At 32.9% G+C, this 27,142-nt stretch overlaps 1 protein-coding gene across 2 annotated transcripts in view; it reads left to right on the forward strand.

The window, feature by feature from the left end:
• CDH9 (cadherin 9) overlaps positions 1-26,883 on the forward strand; it is a 259,796-nt gene extending 232,913 nt beyond the window's left edge. For both annotated transcript variants that reach the window (XM_001374806.4, XM_056824262.1), the window contains exons 8-12: positions 10,194-10,330; positions 11,171-11,292; positions 22,817-22,934; positions 23,030-23,281; positions 25,893-26,883. In XM_001374806.4, the coding sequence (XP_001374843.1) occupies positions 10,194-10,330; positions 11,171-11,292; positions 22,817-22,934; positions 23,030-23,281; positions 25,893-26,380 (1,117 nt within the window). In that variant the 3' untranslated portion in view covers positions 26,381-26,883. The remainder of the gene's footprint in view (positions 1-10,193; positions 10,331-11,170; positions 11,293-22,816; positions 22,935-23,029; positions 23,282-25,892) is intronic.
• The last annotated feature ends 259 nt before the right edge of the window (positions 26,884-27,142 follow it).

The raw sequence follows: 27,142 nt of genomic DNA on the forward strand, positions 1-27,142 counted from the left end.
TATATATATATACATATATATATTGTATCTTAATTTTTATTTATTTTGCTATACTTTTTTCCAATTATATTTTAATCTGGTTAGAAGTTTGAGGCTTCTTGGCTTATGGGGTGAAAAAACTTTCAAGAGATTTTTTAAAAATCCAGACCTGTGAATTAATCCCAGTAATATTTATTTTTACTTTAATAAAAAGTTTACATACCAAATACTAGAGTAGCAGGCATTAAAATAATTGCTATGATAAATATTTTCTGTCTAGGATATGACAATAATCTCTCAGTTTATACCCTTTATAGAATCACTTAGAATTATAAAATCAAAATTTGAGAAATAGATGAGAGGCCTATTAAGAGCTCCTATTTTTAAATAGGAGGAACTCAAAACCCCCCAAGAAATTATGTTACTTGCCCAGGGTTATATAAGCAGCATATGAAAAATCTACAGTTCAAATCTAACTATTGATGATAAATCTAGCAAATCCATGTAAATTATAATATAGCATGTTTCTCATCTAATCTTTGATCACAACTCAGAATATCCAATTCTTTTATCAATGGGACTCTAGGATTTTGATTGAACATAATGTCACCCAGAAAGCTTCAGGAACTATGATCAATACAGTGATAATTCATGATTCCAGACACCCAGTAATGCAAAATGCTATCTTTTACAGATAGATGATAGATTAAGGTACAGAATGAGATGTATATAATTTTGTATTAAGCTAATGAGGGATTTCTTTTTTTTCTTGACAATGTATATTTGTAACAAGAAATTTATTTTTCCCTCAAAGGAGTGGTAGGGAAAAATAGATTTCTTATTATTTAAAAAACAGTAGAGAAGTATGGGCAGATGCTACCATGTTGCAAGCACTTCTGGATGAGATTATTTTATTATGAGTTCTACTTCACTATTACACTTTAATGTAAGAAATTTTTCACAAAATAGGTGTGGTCTCCAAGTTTATATTATGCAAAAACAAGCTTCTAAGAAATCCTTACTAGACAATTTGCTAATTAAAAAAAAGAATGTCACCCAACAGGCCCTGATCTGCTCTCCTAGAAGTCAGAAGAGTAGAAGAAGCAAGTGAGGGAATGGAATATATTAAAGATAGAGAGGTCAGCTAGGTGGTTCAGTGGATAGAGTTCCAGGCCTAGAAAAGAGAAGTCTTTGGTTCAAATATGGCACAGAAACTTCTTAGTTCTATGACACTGAGCTAGTCATTTAAGCTCCATTGATTAACCCCAAACAACTCTTTTGCCTTGGAACAGATAGTCAGTATTAATTTTCAGATGAAAAATAAAAGCTTAAGAAAAGAGAGAGTAGAATTTCTCTGCCACAGAAGGTGGGGAACTAACCCCACCAAACATCAAAACATCCATCACACACACTTTTGGAAATTCATCTGCCACTTACAACATGTAAAAATGATTTGAGATTATCATTACAATTAGCAGCTGTTGTCAGCACAGCCTCACTTCATTAGTAATCAAGTTTCCCTCAGGTTACAGACTTGATTATATCCTCACAGGTTCTGAGAGCAGATGCTTCCTACCTCCCAACTCTTATGATCTCACTGCATTTTAAAGTTCAGCTATTTTTAGGAGCACCCCTTGCCTTTGATATAAATTCAAGATCTCATTTCCAAACAAAACTTGTTGCCTAGGTAATTCAATATGACTCAGAGAAGATTAAAAGTTGATCACAGAGTGGCAGCAACAAAGAGCAAGCTGTTTTCTTTACAATTATGATGTAAAGAGAAAGAATGTGGGGCAATTAATTTATGATGAAGGTATTAGGATTCTGCAGTCACAATCCAAGTATAACAAACTGTACTAGACCTTCAAATTGCTATTTTGGAATAGAATTGCATTTCAATGAAAACAGAGCTAAAAATAGCATTCCCTTAATGCAGGAACTAATAAAAATAGGTAGCAATAATATAAAACTTAATCTTTGCCAGGCATTTGTCCAAATATTAAGGCATTTGAATCTCAACAACCCCAGGATGTAGGTGCTATTATTATCCCCTATTTTATATTCTGAGGAACCTGACATTAATTGATTTGCTGAAGGTCATGCATTTAGCAAATGTCTGAGGTAAGATCTAAACTCAGATCTCACTAACTCCATGAGCAGCACTCTACATTGTACCACCAACTGTCTCTAAAGCTAAAAGGAAAAAAAAAAGCTGATTCATAATCTCTTTAGCTGTGGAAATATAACTGAGTCAAAAGACTTGGGTTTGAGGTCTTTCTCTGTCACTTCTGAATTGTGAGAATCTGAGAAAGGGGTCTTTTAACTTTACTGAACCTCAGGTTCAATTATGATACATAAAGAAGGAATGTAGACATTTCTGATGAAGGGATTAGGATTCTGTAGTAAAAATCCAAGTATAAGAACCAGTACTGGACCTTCAGATTATTATTTTGGAGTGGAAGTGCATTTCAAAGAGTATGGAGCTAAAATCAGCACTCCCATAATGTACTTTCAATGCCTACCAATGAGAAGTAGCATGCTGTAATGACAAAACTATTAGACATGATATCAGGAAGATTAAAGGTTATATCCTGCTTCAGAAAGTTATTTGTTATGTGACCTTGCCATGTTTCTTAATCTTTATTACTCTTAGTTTTCTCACATGTAAAATAGAAATAACAAGAGCACAAACCCTTTGGAGTTCCTGTATCAAATCAGATATTGTTTTTGATCTTAAAGAAAAATAGGAATATCAGTTAACTGCATGTTTTATATTTTCATGGACAAAATAAGGATTCACTGTCTGATCTTGTGAACATTTTTAATCTCATTGTGGCTCAGGGCACCCACAATATGGACAAAGTAAATGACTTGCACTAGTCATCAAATGACTAATTTCTTTTTTGTTTCTTTTTATTTACTTGTTTATTTAAGGATGAAATATGATAATTCTATATGTAACATTTTAAATATTGAAAATATGTTATCATTATAGAACAATAATTTTGTGGGATTTCATCTCACTTTTTTGAAGACTCCCTCAAAAGGTGCGCTTCCTCAACCATTCTAGCCTTCTAATCTACATCATTCTTACTTATATTAACTCATAAATTCTCCACCAAGGTTTGACTGAGAGTAACAGAGGAAAGATTTTCTAGAAGACTACCTAATTCATGAATTATCACTAATGATGTTATGTTTCCTTCCAGCTCATGAATTTTTTCTTCATTGATTTGTTTTGGTGGGTATCTTCTCAGATGAGAATATTTGATATTTTGTTTAGGGAGTTAGAATAGGAGAGTATCAAAGAGGATATGAAAGTTAGGACAGGTATAAAACCCTTTCATCACAATATCTAATCAATATTCTACCCTACCTCTTCTTACTGAGTTTGTTAAGGGAGTCATTAAGTTTCTTCATAGAGAATGTTTAATTCACCAGCATTTGATATTTCTACTAAAAGAGACCATTTGTTGAGAAATAGAATGTCATAATGCATCCTGATAGTTGGTTGAAGTGATATTTTGTGCTTAAAAAAAAGAACAGAGAATATCATCCTTTATTTCCAATAGTAAATAAGATACTTGTTACTAAATACTTGAAAATTCTTCCCAATAATTGAGAATCCATTAATAAGTGTTTATTAATCATGTTAATGAATAGGAGAGAAGTGGAAGTACCTTTTGTGAAGTATCATATATCCTTACATTGAATAGGAAAAGAATTTTCTCTCAACCTAAGCACCAACCTGTAATTATGAGATATTCATTAGTATGATTCTCCTTCTGCCAGTATTGTAAACAGATTCCACTAGGCCTGGTTATGGATATATTTATTATAATATATTTTGAAATTTATTGTGCTTGGGATAGTGATGGATGTTCTTTTCAAATGATGGCAAATTTCATTGCTCAGGAAATGAATTATAATTTTTTCCATTTGAATACACTTATTTAGTCAATTTAGAACATTATTCCTTGGTTATAATAATCACACTATTTCCCTCCTTTCTGTCCACCTCCTCTTCCAGCACCCAATGCACAATTTCATTGGGTATTACTTGTGTCCTTGATCAGAACATATTTCAATGATATTGTTTACACTAGGATTTTCATTTACAGTCTACATCTCCAACCATATCCCTTCAACACATGTATTCAAGCAGTTGTTTTTCTTCAGTGTTTTTACTCCCACAGTGTTTCCTCTGTGACTGTGAAAAATGTGGATTTCATGAGTGTGAATTGCCAAAACTGTAAAGATAATTCTAGTGTCTTAAATTCAGTCAAAAATAAGTGGTCGCCATGAGAAAAATTCCCAAATATGAAATGCCCAAGTCAGCTGGGTTTTATGGAGTTTTTAATAAATATAAACAAAGGAATTAAGGGAAAGGAGAAAGACAGAGTAAGAGGAAATAGTAGGAAAGGGCCTAGACCAAATGGCTTAGGCCTGAGCCTTAAGAGAGACTAGTCAGTCTTTTATCCACTCTCCATAAGATTTTATCACAAGCAAAACTCCAATTAAGTTCAGAGAGCCAGCTCCTCCACACTAACTTCAAAACTCCAACTAGTCCAAACTTCCCCCTAAGTTCAGAAAGCCAGCTCCTTTTAAAGAGAAATTTCTCTCATGTCACCTCCCCTAAATTTTAACATCAGCCAATCACATCTACCAATACCAAGATGTATTCCCCAGGACTGACCATTCTTAGTTCACATCTTCTTTAGTTCTCAACTTCTCTGGGCAGATTATATCTTCTGAGTATTTTACATCTCTTTGCTAAGCTTGCCCTTTGTAAGTTGCTTGACCTTTTATGTGATTAATTTAATCTTTATAGGTACTTAGGACCCTTTTGAATTAGATCTAAAAATAGACCTAGCTTATGGTATTTAGCTTCACTATAAGTATGAGTTGGGGACTTTTCATTGTTCAGTAAGGAGTTTACAACTTTATCTTCCCCTAAAGTATGCTTAAGTATGGGTGGAGTAATGTTAAAATTCCCAATACATTCCTGATCAAGTATCTTCAATGTTTAAATTGGGAATAGCTTAATCAAATGTTCTAAGGTAGAGTCTGAACAGTTTTAAGATTCACACCCCTGAATGTGGATAGTGGATTTTAAAAAAAGACATTAAATTTATTTGAAAAGGTTTGGTTGTTGTTAAGTCATTTGAATTGGATCCTATTCTTAGTGATGATAAAAGGGGTTTTCTTCACAAAAATACTGGGGTAGTTTGTCATTTCCTTCTACAGCTCATTTTACAGATGAGGGCCTATGGAAAAGAGAGTTAAGTGATTTACCTAAGGTCACATAGCTAGAACGTATCTGAGGCCAGAAATAGAACTCAGTAAGATAGGTCTTCATCACAGCCCAACATGATATCTACCAATTCACCTGACTGTTCCATGAATAGGAATAATACTCTAGTAAAAATGCTAGTTCTCTCATTCCTCACCATGTATAATCGCTCAAAATTTTTCTCTTGATTAACATAATATCTTCTTTCTTTGTTCTTTTTTTGTCCTAAATTTAATACAATAAAAATAATAAAGTTGTAGTATTGTTATTTTTAGTAACAACACTTTTATGGCACCTATTTTATGGCACTAGGTACCATGCTAAACATAATAGAAATATTATCTCATTTTATCCTTACAATCATCCTAGGCTTGAGGTGCAATTATTATTGGTATTTTACAGTTGAGGAAACTGAGACAAACAGAGATTAAGTGCCTTGACCAAAGTTGCCCAGATAGCAATTATATGAAATTACATTAGAACTCGGGTTTTTACATATTAATTTCAAGCTTATATTTCTTCATTTACCATCAAATGAGATTAAAGGATTGGAGTAAAAATTAAGGGAAAAAACAGAGGAATTCCTTGACCAAGTGTCAACATATAATTCCTCAGCTAAAAAAAGAAAAGGAAAGAAAAATAAACTTCTGTGGATTCTTTTGGTTGAATGAATCAAATTTAGATTATCTTGTTTCAGTGTTCTCTATAATCTATCTCCAACTTAGCTAACCAACTTTAAATTTCATTTCTCTCTTGCCACAGATCATTGCTTTCCCTAATTACAGTCCATCTTGACACATTTTATTATATATATATATATATATGTATATATATATATATATACATAACTCAAATTTCCCAAACCTCTGCCCGACTAGTTCAATCCATCCTTGCTTTCAAAACCTCTATAGATCTCCTAAGAATATGACCTACATCCCTCACAAAATGTTCTTTTTTTCTATATTTTCATTGTTGTTTCCTAGTTGTTTGATTCCCTGAGGTGTGTACAAGGATTTCAGTAAATGTTTGTTGAATGACCACATAACATAAACTAGAAGTTCCAGTCTCCACTGAATACTTCCCTTTCCATGATAATTATACAATAACTAGTAAGGCATATTTTTAAGGAAAATGTCACACTGATGGACAGAGGATTCTCATTTGAACTATTTAATTTCCATGATGCTGGAATAACAGTTGATCTCATATGAAAGAATACATTTAATAGCAATTGCTACTATATATAATGTCACAGCAAAGATTTGAGCCAAATATAATTCCACTACCAAGTACAAACAAATTCATGTTCCTTATTAAAGAATTAAAAATCTATGAGCATTATCTTTCATGTCATAGGGATGTGTATAAAAATGCACATACAACATGCACATAGCTATGGCATACTTACTCATATGTGTCTATGTATATATATATATATATATATGTATATCTATAACTAGCTATCTAAATAAACTTATGTCTATGTGTATGTATATACATATGTATGTACATATATGCATACATACTTATGTATTTAGATAGATAGAAAGAAAAAATATAGAATGCTTCCTATTGGAACTATTTAGTCCTTATCCAAACAGAATAAATCAGTGTTAACAGTGAAGAAAACATAGCAATTAGAGAAGATAAAGGAATTGAAGGCATCAAAATAGGCAAGGAGGAGACCAAGTTATCACTCTTTGTGGATGACATGATGGTCTACTTAAAGAATCCTAGAGATTCAACCAAAAAGCTAATTGAAATAATCAACAACTTTATCAAAGTTGCAGGATACAAAATAAACCCACATAAATCATCATCTTTTCTATATATCTCCAACACAGCTCAGCAGCAAGAACTAGAAAGAGAAATCCCATTCAAAATCACCTTAGACAAAATAAAATACCTAGGAATCTACCTCCCAAGACAAACACAGGAACTATATGAACACAACTACAAAACACTCGCCACACAACTAAAACTAGACCTGAACAAATGGAAAAACATTAACTGCTCATGGATAGGACGAGCCAATATAATAAAAATGACCATCCTACCCAAACTTATTTATCTATTTAGTGCCATACCCATTGAACTACCAAAATACTTCTTCACTGATTAAGAAAAAACCATAACAAAGTTCATTTGGAAGAACAAAAGATCAAGGATATCCAGGGAAATAATGAAAAAAAAAAAACCACATACGATGGGGGCCTTGCAGTCCCTGACCTAAAACTATATTACAAAGCAGCAGTCATCAAAACAATTTGGTACTGGCTAAGAAACAGAAAGGAAGATCAGTGGAATAGACTGGGGGAAAGCGACCTCAGCAAGACAGTATACGATAAACCCAAAGATCCCACTTTTGGGACAAAAATCCACTATTCGATAAAAACTGCTGGGAAAATTGGAAGACAGTGTGGGAGAGACTAGGAATAGATCAACACCTCACACCCTACACCAAGATAAATTCAAAATGAGTGAGTGAATTAAGCATAAAGAAGGAAACCATAAGTAAATTGGGTAAACACAGAATAGTATACATGTCAGACCTTTGGGAGGGGAAAGGCTTTAAAACCAAGCAAGATATAGAAAGAATCACAAAATGTAAAATAAATAATTTTGACCACATCAAACTAAAAAGCTTTTGTACAAACAAAACCAATATAACTAAAATCAGAAGGGAAACAACAAATTGGGAAAAAAATCTTCATAGAAACCTCTGACAAAGGTTTAATTACTCAAATTTATAAAGAGCTAAATCAATTGTACAAAAAATCAAGCCATTCTCCAATTGATAAATGGGCAAGGGAAATGGATAGGCAGTTCTCAGATAAAGAAATCAAAACTATTAACAAGCACATGAAGAAGTGCTCTACATCTCTTATAATCAGAGAGATGCAAATAAAAACAACTCTGAGGTATCACCTCACACCTAGCAGATTGGCTAACATAACAGCAAAGGAAAGTAATGAATGCTGGAGGGGATGTGGCAAAGTAGGGACATTAATTCATTGCTGGTGGAGTTGTGAATTGATCCAACCATTCTGGAGGGCAATTTGGAACTATGCCCAAAGGGCGACAAAAGAATATCTACCCTTTGACCCAGCCATAGCACTGCTGGGTCTGTACCCCAAAGAGATAATGGACACAAAGACTTGTACAAAATATTCATAGCTGCGCTCTTTGTGGTGGCCCAAAACTGGAAAACGAGGGGATGCCCATCAATTGGGGAATGGCTGAACAAACTGTGGTATATGTTGGTGATGGAGTACTATTGTGCTAAAAGGAATAACAAAGTGGAGGAATTCCATGGAGACTGGAACAACCTCCAGGAAGTGATGCAGAGCGAGAGGAGCAGAACCAGGAGAACATTGTACACAGAGACTAATACACTGTGGTATAATCGAATGTAATGGACTTCTCCATTAGTGGCGGTGTAATGTCCCTGAACAACTTGCAGGGATCCAGGAGAAAAAAACAACATTCATAAGCAAAGGATAAACTATGGGAGTGGAAACACCGAGAAAAAGCAACTGCCTGAATACAGAGGTTGAGGGGACATGACAGAGGATAGACTCTAAATGAACACTCTAATGCAAATACTATCAACAAAGCAATGGGTTCAAATCAAGAAAACATCTAATGCCCAGTGGACTTACGCGTCGGCTATGGGGGGTTGGGGGGGAGGAAAAGAAAATGACCTATGTCTTTAACGAATAATGCTTGGAAATGATCAAATAAAATATATTTTTAAAAAAAGTGAAGAAAACATCAGGTAGAACGTTTTGGAAAATTATATGGTATACATTTAAATTCCCAAATTTACTAAAGAACTTTAGCAGGTATTACATCTTTATGTAAATATCATAGATAGATATGGAGTCAATAGGCCGACAAGAAATATCTGAGAAAGTAATTGTTTTCTAGACTGTGGGGCAGCATATATTGGTGGAAATTTCCTGATATATGATAAGAACAAGGAATGTCCAGATTTGGCCATTTTAATTCTTCGTTTAGCATAAGAGCAGTTCTACCAAATTTCTTTAAGCCTTGCTTCTCTATCAGTCACAAAATATTGCTTTAGGCAGTCACCAATAATGGACTCAAAAGAGTTGATACAACAAATATCAAAATGTCATGTATTAAACCATTGGGCAGAGAGGATTTAATTATTTAATAATTAATAAAGGATGTAAAACTTTAGTGGACTGAGGGATTTCTATGTGAAAGGCATTGAAACTGATAGCACATAGATTATAAGGTAATATTTCCTACAGTGTGTTTCCTGATATATTCATCAAAGCCATGCCAATGCAGAATCTGAACTTTCCGATGCTACATAATGCTGCTAGCAAAAGGAGTGCCCAAAAAGATATCAAGTAACAACAAAAGAAAGAGGACATGGAGGAAAGAGGTTTTAACTTCTATAGTAGTCATTGATACAATTTTAATTAAACATAGATCATTTAGGGCAGCTAAGATCTGGGGCAACCCCTCTGTAATCCATTAGGGCAGGGACTTGGGTCCTGTAAAAGGTTTATACCATATTTTGATTATATTAAACCAATTCACCAAGTAATTATAGGCACCTCCCACATTCTACTGAAACTGAGTTAGGATAAGAGAAGTGGATTTTAGCAGCACTTACCACCAGTCAGGCTCATGAAACCTATCTTTGACATCAGAAAAGACAAATAACCACTCCAGCAAAAACATGGGCATGAAGCTGAAAGCAAAGCACAGAAAAGATAAGTATGTAGATTCATTCAAAAATGTCAATTTTAGTGTTTACATTGTCTCAGAGTCACAATCCATAACTCATCCATATGTATTTTGTAAAATTTACTATTATTTCTATTATTAATATCACAATTTAAAATTATAAAATGTATTGAAATGTGCCTATTTTTGCTGACAGATATTCAGTGGATCGACACACTGATATGGACAGAATATTCAATATACACTCTGGAAATGGGTCAATATTCACATTGAAACCTCTTGACAGGGAAGCATATCCCTGGCACAACATAAGTATTACTGCATCTGAAATTAGTAAGTGGAAGTTTAATCTAACCAAAGCTATTGTATTTGCCCTAGCAAACGTCAGTACTTTTTAAGAATTGATCTCAAAATATACTTATGGAGTATATTTAATATTACATTATTTTAAAATAGCTTATCTTTTTATGTAATATTAATTTCTGAAAATATTTTCCTAGTATCAATACAACATTTCTCATATGAAGAACTATATCTTATTGACTGTGTCATATTATAAAGATTTAGGAGAACTCAAACAAAGGTATAAAGACAGACACAAACAACTAGAGAGATGACACAGAGAAAGACTAAGGAAAAGATATTCAGACATTAAAAATAGAGAGAAAAATGTGCTTATAAGCAGTCCTTGGTGAAAAAAAGATCTGGATTCATCTGGTATATGATACAGTCTAATCTTAAAGTTATTTAAATTCTTGGGGCACCAGAAAAATATCTAAAATTATAAATTACAAATAAGTTTTGTACATGAATTAGTGGAAGCAATTGTTTCTTCATGAGATATTCCCTATACCACTGAAATAAGAGATGTATACATACCTCCATACTCACCTAACATTTTAATTCTCTTCTTTGATCATGGGCTAGAGAAATACCAAATAAATGAAATCATTAATCCTGTTAAGGTAATTATCTAACAGAATTAATAGCACATTCTAATTCATAATACTTCCTTTGGGGAGGCATTGTAAGTATATGGAAACATTTCTAAGTGATCTGATCTAGAAAATGAAAAATCATAGAAGTTACCTGTTCCTAGGTTACAGATGGTGAAAGTGACATCATTGTAATTTTGTAAATGAGACAGAAATTATTTGTGTTTTCTCTTTCCAGATAACCCAAAGCAAAGTAGTCATATTTCTGTCTTCATAAGAATTCTAGATATAAATGACCATGCACCGGAGTTTGCTAAATATTATGAAACATTTGTTTGTGAAAATGCAAAACCTGGAGAGGTAAATGCATATTATATATAAAATTATGTCCTTCCTTCCTTCCTTCCTTCCTTCCTTCCTTCCTTCCTTCCTTCCTTCCTTCCTTCCATCCTCCTTTTTCTTCCTCCCTCCCCTCCTCTGTCCCTTTTCTTCTTCCTCTCCTTTCCTCTCTCCCTCACCCTTTCCTTTTCACCTTCCTCTCCCCTCTCTCACTTTCTCCCTTCTTCCCTCCATTCCATATCCATTTTTTAGGCAGATGAACTTGAGAAAGATTTTTTAACATTTTTTCTCAAATTTCTTTCACACACACATCAGTGTACTGTAATGTGCATGATTTGTTCTCATTTTCTTTTGCTACCAGCTTATTATGTATGGACTCACAGCTTCCACTGACTTCAAAGAAAGCTCCTTGTTGATGATGTTGTTATAGATGCCTAGGGATGTAAGTTAAGCAGAAAAAATGTAATTTGCATTAATTTATGCAGAAAACATATAATGAAGATGATATAGATCCCACACTACTTTGCATAGTCATTGTCATGCTGAGGTTGAGTGGCACTCATCAAATTACTGGGATGTAATCCTTATTTAAACCATCTGCAGTCTGAAAAGATGAACTTTACTGATGATTAAGTAAAATTATGATTGATAATTATTTTATTGATTGTTTTATCTCCTTCTTAGGAACTCTGCCAGGAAAGCTTGCTTTGCCATTATTTTAATGGTCTGGATTAATACTGACCATGCATGGAATTTGCACTAGAAATTTATTATTCTAAGGAATAGTCATAAAATGTTCTAGTTCAAAATTCATAAATTGCAAAGTAAAATGCAAATACATAATAAAGAATAAATTTTATGTTCTTGGATATATTATCTTTAAGTAGATCTAAACTGCTCTTAAATATGTTAAATCCATTAGTTTTAAAATAATTTGAAACCACACAATAAAGGGAAATGTTTTTAGAGATTTTAAAATGTCATGGTTTATAGTGATGACTTATTTTCCCATATAAAACCATGTACATATGAAACTCATATACATGCTTCTACATCCTTGATAGAAGGAACATATTTTGATTTTAATAAAATAATATACAGATCCTTTAAAAAGAAGCTTCATAAGGGTAGTTAAGTAACATCTGGAATGGTCTTAGGAGGACCCAGGTTCAAATCTGGCTTCAGACACTTATTAGCTGTATGACCTTGGTCAAGTCACTTAACCTCCTTTGTCTAGCCCTTGACACTTGTTTTAGAATTGACACTGACAGAACATAAATTTTGTTTTCTTTTTAAATGTATCTCATGCCCTTACTCAAAGGAGGATCTATCTCAGTTTTATACTTTCTAAAGTTTCTTCAGTTCAATTGAAAACATGTTTTCAAAGCTGTTCAGAAATATCACATTGAGAAAGGAGAACTATGAATTCATTTATAAATGCATTATAGTAAAATATTCAGTAACACATTCCTAAGCAAATATTTCAAGATGGTCATCTTCATTTAACAGTTAAAAAATTAAAAAAAAAACATCAGAGAGAATTGTCTCAGGTAAGCTGATGAGACTTTAAGCTTCATAGAGGGGTGTAGTATCCAAGATGAGGTAAGAGATGTTAAATTGTGCTGTACTCTATTCTTATCACATCACATTTGGACTGCAGAGTTGTGTTCTAGGAGTCATATTTTAAGAAAAACTTTGATAAAGTGAAGAACATCTAAAAGACCATTAAGATGTTAAACCTTAACATTGTGGTTTATGGAAAATGTTAGAAGAAACTTAGGAATGCTTAGTCTGGAGAAAAGAAGACATGGAGGAGGAGAATATGGTGTCACGATCTTCAAGTATTAGAAGGGCTGTTACATTGAAGAGAAAATAGGCACATATTGTTGTTTCCCTCATGGAAGATGGATGTGCAAGAGGTGAAAGCTGCCAAAAAGGTTGATAACCTTTGCACTTATTAAGCTTGATTTCACTTTTTATGTAAGGGAAAATTTTGTAATTATAGCTAATTAAAGTAAAAATTGCTTCTGGGACCTAGTGGTTTACTTCTAACTTAAATCATCAAATATAGGATAAGTGATGACTTTTAAGGTTAATGTAGAGAAGATTCTTGGGCTGGAGTAGATAGGATAAGAAGTACCTTCCAACTTTGAAAATGTGTGATCCTATGATTTCTTAGGAAGATTTAACTATTATAGGAAGATTGGTTAGACATTATTTATGCTGATATTTCTCCTTCAAATGTTCCAAAATTTTATGAAAACTTCTTGAAAAATGATATTAGAAAAGCTGTTAAAGCTCCATATATTTTTTCAGTTTAATTTTAGTATAATTTTAGGCTGATAAAATATTTTTCTTGAAGCTGAAAGGTCTTTTACATAAGTTGTTACACTTATTTTAAGTCTACAAAATAAAAGAATAATCAATCAAATTTCAGGGAATACAGTGAAAAAATGTATTTTGAAACTGTTAATGAAAAATATAAGTCCATTGTACATCTGTAACTTTTCAGTATAGGCGGGAAAGAAAAAATTCACCACTTTGATAAAATAGCATGTCAATTAAAAATAGAAAATAATTGTAGAACACTTTCCAGCCAAAGAAAATGATATTCCGAGTGACTACCCTTCTGACCATAGTAATGATTTATCTCATTATTACTTCAATAATTTTGAATTTTGAACAGATATCTATGTCTACCTTAGTAGCTGGTCAACAATAATTTATTGAGCATGTATATGACCTAGGAACTGTGCTCTGGGGAGAAAATGGAGGAACAGAAGATAATGCCTACTCTTCTCAAGGACTGAGTTCTTCTCTAAAAGACAGGAAAAATGGAATATAATTAATAGAGGGAAAGTGTTAGATTAAGGGGAAGTAGAAAGACTTTTTTTAAAACCTTACCATTTCCCTTGGAATACATCAAGAAAGTATAACACCTAAGATACAAGGTGCATTGTTAGAGAGGATGGTTCCTGACCTCATAGTAATAGGGAGAGTATGAAAAAGCAATTGTTTTGGGAAAATAATGATGAATACAGCTTTGAAAGTGTTGATTAAAATTTGTCTGTACTTTATCCACTGTAATTTTTATAAAAAGTTTGACATGGGAGACTGGAAGTTTGGAGAAAAGTTAGGATAGGATAATTAAATCTGAGAATTATTAAGATCAATGAGTGAAATAGAAAAGAAGAAAAGGTCTCTACAGGATGGATTCTTATGATGTTACTCTGTTTAGCAAACATATGGAAGATGCACTAGAGGACACTGAGGAGAAGTGATTAAACAAGTTAGAGATGGGAGAATAGTTTCACAAAAACCTAGAGAGACTAAAATATCAAAGATTCAAAGCAGGGTCAGCACTATCAAACACTACAGAGTTGTCAAGAAGGAAAAGGTCATTAGATTTATCAATTAAAGATCACTAGAATAGACCAGGTTTAATCGAATGATAAGGAAAGAAGTCAGACTGAGAGGAAAGAAAGTGGAGACACCTCTTAAAGAGAACTTTCTTATTTCACTTTCCTTTGGTAATTCTGCTTAATTTTAATTATGTGGAATAAGATACTCTTGCTTGGGGGCTCTACCCATTCCTTCCAGTAAATCAAGGGGTTTAGCCACAGATATGGAATGACAGCTAGCATAGTGAGTGGATCAAGTGCAATTTTTTTGAGAATGGCGGAAACATGGACTTCCTCAAAAGCAGTAGACAAGCAGCCAGTAGACATGGGGAGATTGATGAGTAAAAGATAACTCATGATTGAAAGAGCAATCTTTTGAAAAGGATAAGACAGAAAGAAATCACTTGTGGAAATAGAGGGGTTTGCCTTTGTGAGAAGAAAGGCCACCTGTATGTGTGAGAGGTGTTAATTATAGAGATAAGAGCAAAAGGCATCTGTGAAATGTGGGGTAGGGAAGAAGGAAGAAGAAGAACCTTTCAGTGAATGGAGTCAACTTGCACACTGAAATATAAGAAAGTTTTTCTGCTGAGAGTGTTGAGGGATCCAGAACTATGAAATATTGGAAGAAGGATGAAAGGGCTTGGAAAAGCTGTCTTGGTGAGTGGGATAGTGAGTCAATTAGAAAAGTGAAGGATTGTCTTGTTTCAGCAGGATTACAGGACATAAATCTGTAGTGAATCTAATAAGCACAGTTTTATAATTTCTCAACTTATTTTCTTTAGTTCTTATCAACGGATTTGAGATAAATTAGTGAAAGAAAGAAAACAAACACATTAAATTAATTTACTCTAATGTAAGATAAACTAATTTACTCTAAGGTCTGTCAACCATGTTTAAAAAGTCTGCTTAACCTTGAAAGGGTATTTTCAGTCAAATGATAAATATGTATTAAACAACTACTGAATTCCAAGAACTGTGGTAAGCTCTAAGGACACACAAAAAGCAAATGATAATCCTGTCCCTTCATAAACTTACAGTATAATGGGGGAGACAACAAACAAATAATCATGTACAAATTAACCATATTTGCTATAAATAGGACATAATCAGCAGAGGGAAGGCCCTAGTATTAAGAAAAATTTGAAAAGGCTTCCTAGGAAGGTAGAATTTTAATTGTTAACTTGCACAAAGTTGGGGAAGCCAGAATATAGAAAGGAGGAGAAAGAATATTTCAAGCATGGGAGCCAGTGAAAGTGGATGGAGTTCAGAGATGGAGACTTGTGTGGGAGGAACATTATAACCACCTGGGCCATTGAATAAAAGATAATGTATGGAGGATGTAAGGTGTAAAAGGATTGGAAAGTGGAAAGGTGGAAGGAGTCTTATTAAGAAGGGATATGAATTCCAGAGGATTATGTGTTTAACCTTTAAAATGAAGGTACTTGTGGAATCATATATCATTGAGTCATTACAAATTTCAAATCTTGTGACAAAACGAATTAAAATATTTTAGGCAGGGTAGGAAAAAAATATTGTGATAGGGAAGTTCCCAGAACTAAAATTTCATTGCCTACTTTTTCTTACTATAGACAGTGTTCCCTATTCAAAGGTCATATTCTCTGGTGACTTTAAATGTTTTCTTTTCCCACCTGACTTACACTCCTTAAACATGCATGAACAGTGGGTTGAATATGTGCATGTTTGCCTGTCACACACTGAAACAATGATTATTCTTTGTCTTTAATCCTATATTCTTGGCACACCAATGCTGCCTAACAATGACTGACCTACTTATTATGGAGTCACCTGATATGGCATCTCTCTGTGATTCAGCTTTATCTCTTTCTAGTCATCGTATCACTTAATTTCCTGCTTCACTCTACCCCAACCCAAATTTTAGATTAAGCAAGGCCCCATGTGTAGAGCACACAACTCTTAGAATATCATTGGATAAGTCTGACTGTTTTAGACATGTTTTCTGAGTAGAGGAATTCTGAATGTACATTATGTCAGTTTCATTTAATGTTCAGTCACCATTCCTTCAATTTGGTCAATTCAAGTAAACTCATTCAGGTAGAACTTATGTTGAAAAGTGAATTATATAATAAGACCCATTATCAGGTATGTTACTCATTTCAGTTATTTCAATTTACTTTTGAGTTCATCTAAAGTATTGTGATCCATTAAAAATCAAATTCTCTTACTGATATGTCAGTGTGGTGCACTTTTAATTGAGATATATAATGGGATCTCAGGATGTCATGAGCACATTTTCAAGTTAACTTTCTTAAGTCTTCTGATATTTAAAATTGAGCTCAAATATGGCACTTAAAATCTCACTCACCATGGAAAGTTAATAAATTATCTAGACTTGTGCATTGTTCTATATAATTTCCAATTCATGTCCTTCCAAAATTAGTATGTTCAAGAATTGTAAAAACACACAATCCACCTACCTAAATTATTCTAAACTTGTTTCCTTATTGTCAAAATGATAGCTTTGTAACAAGCTTTCTTTGAAGACATCCTAACTTTAAAACATTAAGAATTTAGGAATTGGGCAGCTAGATAGTGCAGTACATAGAACACCATGCCTGGAGTAATAAGAACTGGGATTCAAATTTGATCTCAGACACTTCACACTATATGACTTTGGGAAAGTCACAATCTCCTTTGACTAGCCCTTACCACTCTTCTGTCTTGAATTAATACTAAGAAAGGAATTTTTTTTTGGTTTTTAAAGAATATATGGAATTGGGGGACAGCAGATTGAGAGGCAGGCCTAGAGACAGGAGGTCATAGGCTCAAATCTGGCCTCAGATACTTCCTAGCTGTGTGACCCTGGGCAAGTCACTTGACCCCCATTGCCTAGCCCTTACCACTCTTCTGCATTAGAAACAATACACAGTATTGTTTCCAACACAGAAGGTAAGGGTTTAAAAAAATAATCTATGGAATTGAATATAAATCACCACCCAAATGTTAAGCTATGGCCCATTTAGTTTATTATTATTAACAACAATAATAACTTACTACTAATGTTCTGCCTTCCCTAATTTACTTTAAATCTCTATTAAATCCCTACCATCTTCAAGAAGCCTGTCCTTATTCCCTTTAATGTTAGTGCTTTACCTCTAATATTATCTTTATTTTATCTTGTCTATATTATGTTAGTACAGGATTGTTTTCATTTTGTCTCTCCTATTAGCTAGTGGGTCCCTTGAGAATAGATTTGTTTTTCATTTCTATGGAACTACAGCACTTAGCACAGTGCCTAGCACATAGTAAGTTGTTCATTAAATTCATGTTAATATGACCTATACAAGATGTCCCTAAAGTTTTGGGACAGTTTTAAATTTAAAACTATAGTTCTTGCTTAAAACTGCACCAAAACTTTTGATGTACCCTATATAATAGAATGAGATCCATATGCATTTCAAAGTATGTTCTACATATAAAATAACCATGATTATATTTAGTTATTCTTATAAAGAATTTAAATGGAGTAACTACATGAATGAATTTTCAACCAAAATAATATTCATATCAATGCCTTTTTAATTCTTCTATTTTATCTGTCATGTCTTCCATCTCAAATTAACAGTTACCTATGTTACTAGGAGATTTCTAAAGATTTCTGATATTCTTTCTACCTATTGGCTAACCATTGTTCTCAGAGGTGTAAAAATGTGAAAGAATTAAGCATAGCATTATTAAATGCTTGATTATTGACTGATTTAAAAAAAACAGTGAATTTTCTTGACATTAAACACCTAATATTGCCTTAGTTGCAATTGAAATGTTCATTTATGTCAAAATTGATGAGGCCATTCTGAGGGTCTACAAAGGAATTTAAAAGAAGAAATAATAAAGATAATTTTAAAAGCATTAACTTTATATTTCTGCTATTGTCAACTTCCAATGAAAATATGCTGAGAAATTGAAGAAAAACATAACTCATAGGAAGTTAGATTATATGTATAGAATGAATGAGAGGCATTCAACTGACTTTTTTGAATAACTAGAGTGGTTTCACATACTCTAGTTAAGAGCCCTAAGGCACTGGAGATTCATTATATGCTGGCATCATTACAGAAAGTAATAATTCTAAATGCCTGTTATATAACCAGTAGGTTTTTATATCAGCATTTCATGATTATAATGTACTTGGCTAACATCTGTATTATGATAATGCATTAAGACTAGATTAATATGAGCAATAAAACAGTAATAATAGAGTTATGTTTAAGTGTTTTTCTCCTCTCTATTCAGAATATAGAATGCAAAGAGCATAAAGACTAGGACATTGGGTATAGTGCTTAAGAAGGGAGTTGATCTGAGTTTTTCCAAATCCTTTTCTACTAGGATCATAAATTTGTAGCATTGGAGGGGTACCTTTAGGCAATTTTGTCTTACCTGAAGTACAAATCTCCTCTAAAATATTGACAATTAAGTGGTCAATCAACCTGAAATTAAAAATTTTCTGGTATTAAGGAACTCACTTTACAGACAGCTCCAAAACTCCACAAGTTATTCCCATTTCATTATTGGATGGTCATTTCTCCATTTCTTTTGAACTAGGTGTACCTATGAACTTTAGATTTCCAGTTCTGAGGTATATCCTAACAAGTTTTAATTTTGCCTACATTTAAAAGATCCATTTACCTTTTTATTCTAGTATTACTATATTTTATTAGCTGTATCATATGAATTTAGATAACTGGATCTACAAATATAGTCTTTGCTTTGTTTCTCCATAAATTTCTGCTACAATTTACTTACATTGGTGTTTCTCCTCCCATCCTTCTATCTTCTACCTCTTGATCTTACTACTATATAAGATTCTTAGTGTTCTTTTCCCCCACTTTCCATTTCCATTACAAAGTTCTCTTAATCAGATAAGTCATTATTTTAAGCTGATATATTTACCCCTGCCTTCATAAGAAATGTTCCATCTCTGGACATTACTCCTTCATATTTGTGTCATGGCATGGTTCACAAAGCCAAGTTCATTTCCAGCTAATATCTAATCTGTCACTTAATTGGCATTGCATTATTTCACCTTGGATTCCAAACTTTTTTGATAATAGTGATGAAAAAACAACTTCTTCTTTCTAATCCATTGTTTTCTGCCAGAAATATAATGATCCCTACAACAGTCTAGACTCCTTTCTTAGTATCATTAATTCTCATTAAAGTGGTTAAGATGCACTAAGCTTGAGAATTTTAAGGAATCTCTGTTAATCACAAAATCATACTTGGCTACATAGCTGTTGAATTATTGGTATGCTTTGCCATTCTTCTCAGCAAGCTTCCAATATAGGTAGGTTATCTTTAATCTTTTCAGTAGATACTATCTTAAAAGGATAGAGCATTATCTACTCTCTGGGACCAGAAACACATAAGTATTTTAATTTTTAATTAATTTTCCCCTCTGTGTTATTTATTAATGTTTCTTCCTCATCCTTTCATGACCCATAGGAAGTTGTCTTGTTCTATAACAGTGAATATCTTTGTGAGAAGAACCATAAATCTAGCTCCAAATGTTCAAACATTCCTTTCTCGTTGCTCTTCAGCATCATTTTACTTTACACATGCTTTCAATCTTTGCTTCTGGTTTTGGCCCCTCTCTAACTCTCTTATCATGTTCATTCTTATTTACTTTTTGTGATTTCTTGTCCTTCATAGTGGGTATTTTCACAGAAATTATTTTAAGTCTTATTATTTCATTTTTAAGATAATCAGAAAAGTAAAAAGGCATTTTCTAAAGCTGTCATTTTCTGAAAATAAAACTAATTTATACTTTTTAAAGATATATTAGTCTTTATTGATAGAAAAATGGCAGTTGTATCATTAGAAATCTTCTCTTCCCCTGTAAACCATAAGTAGTTAAGTGTCCTTCTCTGTATGGAGAAAAAATGTGGAAGCATTCAGTAAATATAACTTCATTAAAGAAAGATATAAAGAAACCATAATTATCACTTTTAACAGAGAATAACATTTGGATGTTATGAAAACCTAAACTGCATACCTATGAATTTGATACATTTGGGGAGATATCTCCTCAGCACTCTTCCATATATGTAAGAGAAGATGTTCAAGTGAAACTGGAATCAAACTTCCAATAAAATCAGAGGTTTAAATTGTAAGGTGATGAGTATTTTTCTCCTTATTTGTATGAACCATAAAAATCTCCCCATAAATTTTCTTTCTGAAAGGAAATTATTAAAAGTGATCTGGAAATCTACATATGTAGTACGTTACAGATTATACTATTGATAACTATATTTGCTGTATGTTAGAACATAAAAATCATAGAATTTGAAAGCTGGGAAATATAGGAGTATCTAATCCAAAATCAAATAGATGGATAATGGTTGAGTCATTTAACTAACTATCCTTGAACCATTGAAAGACTAATAATGTCAACCTTGGTAAATTCTGCTATTTTATTGACTAATCCTATTTCCAACATTTCTGAGCACTGTTAGAGAAAGTTGTGGAATTTCACTGATTTCAACTATTATAAACTTAAACTTTGTGAATAGAAGCTCCATTTTATTCTCATTGAAACTTGGTAAATCTTTGATTCCTCTCAGATTCCTATTTAAGTCCCTAGAGAAATGATTATTAATAACATTGTTCAGTCATTTTTGTCTTTTCCAACTCCTCATGACACAATTTGGGATTTTCTAAGCAAATAAACTGGAGTTATTTCCTTCTCTAGTCCATTTCATAGATAAAGAATGAAAGCATATGGGATTAAAAGATTTGCTCAAGGTCATACATCTATTAAATTTCTGCAACTGGATTTGAGCTCAGGTAGATGAATTTTCCAGACTCCCAGGCTTGGAACTCTATCCACCATACTACCTCACTGCCTCAGTTAATAATAATAACTAGTATTCCAATAATTTTAATTTTCCATTTCCCTTCCATACCCCAAGTCCTATACATCGGGTAAAAGTCAGAGTTCTACTTTACTGAGAAGATTTAGAAAACTTGTTGGAACTTTTTTCAATTCCCCTTCTTTGCTCCTCAACCATATATATCTCAATGTAAACATGCATTCTTGTTTCAGAGGAAGGGAGATGGAACCCTATTCTCTTGTTAAGAGTAAAATCCCTAATATATTATTATTTCATTCCTATAAACTCTCCCCACCTCCAACCAAGATCTTTGTTGTACAGTTATGCTGTCTTTCATATTTATCTTCAGTCTTTCCTTTTTCATCTTTCTCCAAATATAACAATGTTTCCCTAGTAAAATCAAAAGTGGAGGAAGCTAGGTGGCTCCATGGATTGAGAACCAAGGCTAGAAAATGGAGGTCCTAAGTTCAAGTCTGGTCTCAGATACTTGCTAACTACTTGGTCCTGGGAACATCATTTGACCCCCCACTGCTTAGGCTTTACCACTCTTCTTCCTTGGAAACAATATACAACTAAAACCCCCTTCCCAATCCAATGGCTTATTATATTCTGTTTGATCTCTTAAGTTGGGCATTCTCTAAGGTTCAGTGTTTATCTATCTCTTCTTCCCTTGTTAAGCTTTCTTTGCAATATCATTAACTTCTACATTGTCAATTATCACTATCAATGGCCTCTATAACAATCTCTAGATACACATGTGAATTACTGCTTGGAGCTCAAATCTCTATATCTATTCCTTGGAAATCCATTTAAAAGTCCTTTGTTTGGGGGCAGCTGGGTTTCTCAGTGGATTGAGAGCCAGGCCTTGAGATGGGAGGTCCTGGGTTCAAATCTGGCCTCAGCCACTTCCTAGTTGTGTGACCTTGGGCAAGTCACTGAACCCCCATTGCCTAGTCCTTACTGCTCTTTTGTCTTAGAACCAATCACAGAACTGATTCTAAGAAAGAAGGTAAGAATTTTTTAAGTATTTTGTTTAATATTTTGTTATTTTAGGAGCCATCAAATGGTGAAAGTTACATATTAAATATATTATTTTTATTTCTGGCAGACAGTTGCATTAAAATAAGAGGTATGCAAGTTGATAATGGCTCAACTACATAGGCAAAATTTCTTTAAAAATAAATGATACTAAAATATATCTGATTTAGTGAAACATTTTACAGGCAAATTAATTTAAATTTCTTTCTAATGACAATGTAATTTTTATATTTCTAGTTGATTCAGACAATAAGTGTCATGGACAAAGATGACCCTCCTCGGGGGCACAAGTTCTTCTTTGAACCAGTACCAGAATTTCCTCTTAACCCAAACTTCACAATTGTAGATAACAAAGGTACACCTGAGGCTTATTCATCAAATTTATATGTTATTTACCTCTCTGAGATACTAAATAGCCTTACTGTATTTTATTCTTACACTTTCTTATAGATAACACAGCTGGGGTTCTGACTCGAAAGGATGGGTATAGTCGTCATAAAATGAGTACATATCTGCTGCCAATTTTAATATTTGACAATGATTATCCAATCCAAAGTAGCACTGGGACACTAACTATCCGTGTGTGTGCTTGTGATAACCAAGGCAATATGCAGTCCTGCAATGCAGAGGCCTTGATCCTTTCAGCTGGTCTGAGTACAGGGGCTCTCATCGCTATTCTCCTATGCATCCTCATTCTGCTTAGTAAGTGACTCTGTAAATTAACATTCTTTCAACTTGTAAATTATTCTGCTCTCTTTTATCAGCCATATCTGGAAAGCACTAGTAGCTGCTGAATACACAATGTTATTTTCATATTCCTATTCTCTTAATAAGGCCTATACATTCACATTGCTTGTATATTTAAAAAAATATTATGAAAAGGACAGACACCAATGGTATTTGTACATATTGCCATATCAAAAATAACTTAGGTAAAACTGTTCCTTTCCTAGGAAGATGAATGAAAACTTTTGCAATGCTCACACAATTGCAAGAACCATCATAAAAATATAGTATTAATTTTCCAAATTAAAATGCAATACTACAATTAAAGACTGTATGTCTTCTGAGCTGTCAGCCTAACTACACCAAGGCTAGCTTTGGCTTTTCCACTAACTGACGGTTTCATAAAAACAAACATTTTATTCAAGTATGTCCTAACAGGACACACATTTGATTCAATTAAACAGTTGTTCCACTATCAAACAATTCCAAAACATTCATTCCCTTAGGTCTTCAGCCAGAAATCCTTATGCTGAGGGCAGTGGGGCCAGCCAAATTATTTTCATATGCTATTCCAAGTTGGCTGCTTTTTGCTAAAAGCCCTCACAAGCCACCTGGATAACTTCCCATTGGCCAGGAACTGTTGCAGGACTTCTAAGGGAAATGACTGAAAAATCATTTGTGAAGTTAAGATGATCCAAATATAAAAGAAAACAAATATTTTTTTGGAGTTTGGTGAGGAGGGACAAATTATGTCAACATTGAATACACAAATAAATGGAACCAGCTGTTGGGATGCAACTATTTAAATCCACCAAAAGATCTTTTTTTTTTTTTATGTTTCCAAGACATGGTTATTTTAGTGGTTATTATAGATTGGTTGGCAACTGCCACTAAATTTATCTCATTTCCTTCATCAATGAAGAAAAATTAATTTTTGTCAAATTAAAAACATATTTAAATACATTTTCACATACGTTCTCCAAAGTTATTTGATCTATATTTTCTCCCTTCCTTCTTCCTTCTCCTCTCCAGGAGCCAACAAGAAATTCAATCTGGGTTATACAGGTATTATCACAAAAACATATTTCTATATTATTCACTTTTGTAATGGAATCTTATAAAAACAAAGCACATAAGCAAATAAACAAGTGATAAATCATATATTTTCATCTACTTTCCTAATCCAACACTTTCTTCTCTAGAGGTGAAGAACATTCTTTTTCTATAAATCCCTAAGAATTGGAAAAACAATAATTTTGACAATTCATTTCCTAGAATTTTACATAATAATACCTATCTATAATCTATAAACTATTCAGTATAAATTTCTCTATATGAATAAAATATAGCTATATATATAATAGTACTAGCAATTTCTGTTAAGCCTTTTAAATTTGGATATTTTTTCTTTATCAAACTATTCTACAACTCTTATCTCTGCACAAAGGAAGTGTTAGGCTGCTTCTTTCATTTTTAAGAATTTCATTTTTTCTAACTATACAAAACTTGCTAAGACCCAAATTCATTTCATCACTTTCCCACTATCCTTTCTAGACACACTGTTTTTTCTCCTCCTCTTTTTTCCATTTAAATGATATCCACTCCTATATTTTTAAGTATTAACAAAATACAAACTCTTCAAAAAAGTATGCAAAATAAATATTACTTAACTTTCTTTTATCTTTCCTCATAGTTATGAAGATAGGTACATTACAGCTATAAAAAAAGCATTCCTTTGAAAGTGAAAATTCTAGGCAGTGGCATCACACACACAATTCAAATTTTTTAAAATAGATCATTCCCAAAAAATTGCATCTTTTGAATCAAATTAAGAAATATCTGTTTTGGAGAAATGAGGGAAAAATTTGAGTAGATTTTAAAAAATGGAAAGCCACAAAATTATTTTGGAATGACACCACATAAAGGTGTGCAAAAGTGACATGATTATATTTAGTTAAGAAGATGGAATAAAATCCTACTAGTTAAGGATCAATAAAATTTAAAAATTTCATATTACATGAAAAGCCTTTGGAGTAACATGAGTTGTTGTGACATACAAAATAGTTTTGTTTCACAAAAGGTCTAATCATAAATAGTTAATTGAATTTTGTCTGCTTTCTGAAGAGTTTTAAAAAATGTGTATAATGCACAACATCACAAACTCTTCCTCTAACTTTTGGAAGATCAGCAAGCCCTAAGATATGAAAGAAATGCAAGGTACAGCATGCCTATCCATAGCTATTTAATCAATGAGATAAGAGCTATATAATTTTCAGTCAGGCTTATGAAAACTTCAAGCCTAGACTGGAAAGAGACCAACAATATTAAAAATTCTGATTATATAAAATATGGAAATTGATTAGAGCTCATTGAAAAAGTGGTCTGTGAATTTAAATAATGCAAGCACTTCACCTAGATTCAGTATTTCCACTAATGGAGACTGAGCTATATTTTTCTTTTATAAGGCTTTCCGTTACCAAAGAATAAACTATTTTTTATCTGACAATTTAATCTAACTAAGAACTCCATTATATACCTTATTCTATGTCATTAAGATTCACCCAATTTTTTTTCATTTCTTTCTCAGTTTTAGTTGTGCTATTTGCTGCACTTAAGAGGCAGAGGAAAAAGGAACCCCTGATAATTTCAAAAGATGATGTTCGAGACAACATTGTTACCTACAATGATGAAGGGGGAGGGGAAGAAGATACCCAAGCTTTTGACATTGGAACACTTCGGAATCCAGAAGCCAGAGAAGATAGCAAACTCCGAAGGGATGTAATACCCGAAACTATATTTCAGATAAGGAGGACTGCTCCATTGTGGGAAAACATTGATGTACAAGACTTTATTCACAGAAGATTAAAAGAGAATGATTTGGACCCAAGTGCTCCACCTTATGATTCCCTAGCAACATATGCTTATGAAGGGAATGATTCCATAGCAGATTCCCTTAGCTCCTTGGAATCTCTTACAGCAGATGGTAACCAGGATTATGATTATCTCAGTGACTGGGGACCTCGATTTAAAAAACTTGCAGATATGTATGGGGGAGATGATAGTGATCATGACTGATAAGAATTACAAGTGACTTCTGGGTTAATATTAGTGGAAGCTATGTCTTTATTACTAATTTAAGTGGCCTGCATTCTCTTACTTGGGGGAAAATACAAACTCAAACATAAACAAAACATAAATGTTGTCTTAGTAAGGGTTTGCTTAATCAATAAATCCACATGAATGAATATGAATGGTTTATCTATAAGAAATTTTCACTATCTGCCTAAAAACCTTGGAAAGAAGATACTTTACATCAATTTGTAAAGACTTAAAAGGCTTTTTGTGCCTTTTCAAAGATATGGAAACTAAAATTTTTCTTATCTTGCTTACAATCACCTTTATTATATTGAACATTGGGCAACTACTTTGTAAACCAATATAAAAAAGGAAACTATTACTGCCATATTTATTGAGTTGAAGAGGTCTTTGTGTTGACTCATTCATGATATTTTTATAAATGTATATTTATATTTTTGTACTTTTATGAAATAAACTAGTATTTATAACAATTTAAATGTTATTTACTTTTACAAAGATATTTCTGATTTCCCCTTCTAACTATAGAATCAAAAAATATTTCATTTGTGAGAAATTTTATAGTAAAACACATCCAATGGCCAACCTGACCTTCTATCACCTTCAGAAACATCTCCAGTAACAAGAATACCATTATTTCCTGGGGCATTCTCTTTTATTTTCATATGGTATTATTAACTTATTCATATGAAATATGTGAACTCATCCATGTGAATATTCCCATCAATAGTGGACATTACA

This window comes from Monodelphis domestica, chromosome 3 (genome assembly GCF_027887165.1).
Source record: "Monodelphis domestica isolate mMonDom1 chromosome 3, mMonDom1.pri, whole genome shotgun sequence".
Taxonomy (NCBI): Eukaryota; Metazoa; Chordata; class Mammalia; order Didelphimorphia; family Didelphidae; genus Monodelphis; species Monodelphis domestica.